Source organism: Sitodiplosis mosellana, unplaced genomic scaffold (genome assembly GCF_009176505.1).
Source record: "Sitodiplosis mosellana isolate CC-2019 unplaced genomic scaffold, AAFC_SMos_1.0 Smas_scaffold_21, whole genome shotgun sequence".
NCBI lineage: Eukaryota > Metazoa > Arthropoda > Insecta > Diptera > Cecidomyiidae > Sitodiplosis > Sitodiplosis mosellana.
In genome coordinates, this window is record NW_022595263.1 from 542810 (window position 1) to 545926 (window position 3117).

The following is a 3117-nucleotide window of genomic DNA, read 5'->3' on the forward strand; positions in this document are numbered from 1 at the left end:
GTGGCATTGTTCGAAAGTAAATTTAAATAAATGAAATGTGTACATAAACTTCGGCATTTCGCCAATATTTTATCCGATTCTGACATCATTTGCTGCATGTATTTCTTTTTCAGGTTCCAATTCACCTTTGATTCTGTGTGTTTTTTAAATTGATAAATTTCATGCGATTGAGCCCATGGTTCAAATGAACAAAAGCAATATTCGCAGCGAGTGAGTAAAAGTCGATGTAATTATGGCAGCAAAATTTAATTTGGCATCGTGTGTGACACCAATTTTCACACAGACAATCATTTTCATGGCAATCATACATGAGAAAAAAATCCACAACGTCGAATGTCAAAAGCAAATTAGACGGCTGGCGATTATTGCTTATCAAAATGATGTATCCAATGTAATCTATACGAAGGAACAATGTGTGCCTTTGTGTGCGTTGCATATGCACGAACGAATGTTCCGACAGGCGCGACTTTTTTCTCTCTCTTGAGCAAAAAAATTATCATTTAAATCAAATTCAACTCCAAAATAGATAGGAAGCGGCTGTTGCTGTTGCATATTTTCGAATTTCGACGGAAACATGTACACAAAGAAAACCGTCTCATCGCATTGCACGAAGCACCACAGATCTATTGCCACTCGAAGGGAGAAAATGATACATTCGGTACACACACACACACACACACTCACACTGCGCTCATTGCATGATATTCTTCCCATTTAAACAGATTGAGAACATAACGTTATGTCTTTCACCCTATAAAGCCTCTTTCTATGGCGGTCATCAATCTTCCTCTTTCTTTTTCGACTGACAGCTCAGTGGCGGCAGCGCTGTGCTACATACAAGCACATGGCGTTCACAGCGAGCGAGAGATAGACACCAATCCAGTACAACACGTCGATTTACTTCTAGTGCGTACCTTCTATTGCTGCTCTTTTTGAATGGAACGCCACTGTACGAATAAAAATCAAACTCTGGAAGCGCGATTCAGTTTTTGTGAGTCAAGTCAACTGCATTGGAGAGCACAAACATTGTATCCGCATTTCAATATACACACGGATTACATTTTTAATTTCATTTTTTTCCTATTCGCATGACGAACAACTGACATGAAAATACGAAAGAGAAACACATTCGAGCCTTTTTTCTCATTTCCTGTCTTTTAGATTTCGCTAAAAGTTCGTTCAGATGTTTTTTCGGTATCCAAAATCCACAACATTCCAACTGAACCGTTCATTTTCAATGGAAGGATGTTCACATTTGGAATTTATTAAACTGAAAATTAAATAATTTCCTTTCTCTGAATGACACACAAGTTATTGTTTTTTTTCATATTTATTTAAACTTATTATTTTGACATTTTTTTCTTATTTTTACGAACTAAATTTTTTATAAAAGATATGACTAAAACTATAAGCCTATAAAATTCTATAACTATATCAGTCTAAGCTATAAACAAATCTTTTTGAAAAAAATACAAAAAATTTACGATATCAAAATTGTTTCAACTAAGACGTCCAGTGCGACCAAGTTTAAGTAAGTAGTTCAAATGTTCCAATATTGGTTCAAAGCACTTAAAGATTGAGTAAATTGACTTCTGACACCTCGTCTTGTGGGAAAAGTGACCAGTTGGTGGAAACATCGTTTGGCAAGTCCATTGGATCTTGTAAATTTTCGAAGAAGAATCCTGGGAATAGATCAAGTTGGTTTGATTTCGAGCTCAATGAAGTTTGACTTGTATTGATCTCATCGTGTACGCTTGAGAATGAGCTGTTGTGCGATTGTTTGTATTCTTCAAATTCGGCTTCGGAGAATCCATTATTAAGTCCATGTTCATTTTTCAATTGAACAAATCCATAATGCTGCATGTATTCCTTTTCCCCTTCGAGGAAGTTATGCACTTCACCTGAATCGACAATTTGCTCCTGTGATGCATTTCCTTCGACTTTGATTGATTGTGTTGGATCGGCTTGATTTGGAACCACGTAGGTTTCGTAAATTGGACGATAGAGGGTTTGCGATTCTTGACATGCTGGCTCCTGAGTGGTGTATTGGAAGTTTTGATATTGCAACAGATTTTTGCGAATTTGTTGATCGGTCAATTGGCTAGCTGAATCGTCACTGTGAGGTGTACGCGAACGGTGTGAAGATGGTGATGATGGTCCTGATGACAAAGATTGCGATGGTGAAATCGATCGGTTCTTCGATACCTTGTTCGAGCTTGCATTTTCACGTTTCTCTTTCATGCGACGGTTTTGGAACCAGATTTTCACTTGGCGCTCGTTCAAGTTCAACTTCTTGGCCATTTCAATTCGATGTGCACGAGTCAAGTAACGGTTGTTCTTGAAGAAAAGTTCCAGTTCGCTCAATTGATCGCTAGTATAGTTGGTTCGAATGCGCTTTGGACGTCCAGTGCGACCAAGTTTAACAGCTGGTTTGGCTTGATAAACAACTTGATCAGCCTGAAGAATAGACTCATCGACATCCATTACAGTTAACATTCCTGGAGCGTATTCGCAGTCTTGGGGATCGGCAATCCAGTTTTGCTAAAATAGAAATAAAGAACATTTTGATTAGATTCTTGTTATTTTTTCTTCTTTTTTGGATGGTGGTTTGGACCTTTTATTTTTTGTTCTTTTTCGAAAAAAAAAAGTCAAGAATTTTTCGAAACTTACCTCATATGGAACGGTGTAAACGTTTGATGGCACATTGTATGAGATTGGTTGAGTTTGGTGATACATGTTGTCTTGATGTTTGGTGTTTGACTTTTCGTTATGAAAATAAATGTTTCTCGTTGCAAAAATTGCTCGTAGATGTGAACACTTTCGAATGCACTTGAGTTATGATAATTGCAACACTTTGCCGGAGTATTTATACCAATTCTCAGTCCTAAAACCTAGATAGAAATGCATAGAAAATGTACAGAAATTTGGTTCTGGTAAAGAAAAATGGACAGGTAATCTAAGACCTTTTTTCAGATTTTGCCTGCCTACTGTTCCAAAAATTTGCATATGCAAACCTCAGGTGTACATTACAAGGAAAACATGCACAAAAGAGACGGCGAAAAATGCCGACTGAGTGTGTTTCGGTGCTTAGATTATACCTAGGGATTATACACCTTA

The 3117-nt window shown here is 37.3% G+C and overlaps 1 protein-coding gene across 1 annotated transcript; it reads right to left on the minus strand.

Annotated features, from left to right (window-relative positions):
- Positions 1 to 1569: 1569 nt before the first annotated feature.
- Positions 1570 to 2736, minus strand: LOC129568709 (homeobox protein DLL-2-like). The gene is made up of 2 exons (XM_055446953.1): positions 2671 to 2736; positions 1570 to 2541 (listed from the first exon to the last, which is right to left on the minus strand). The coding sequence occupies exons 1-2, from the start codon at positions 2734 to 2736 to the stop codon at positions 1570 to 1572; spliced, it is 1038 nt and encodes a 345-aa protein (XP_055302928.1).
- Positions 2737 to 3117: the final 381 nt, after the last annotated feature.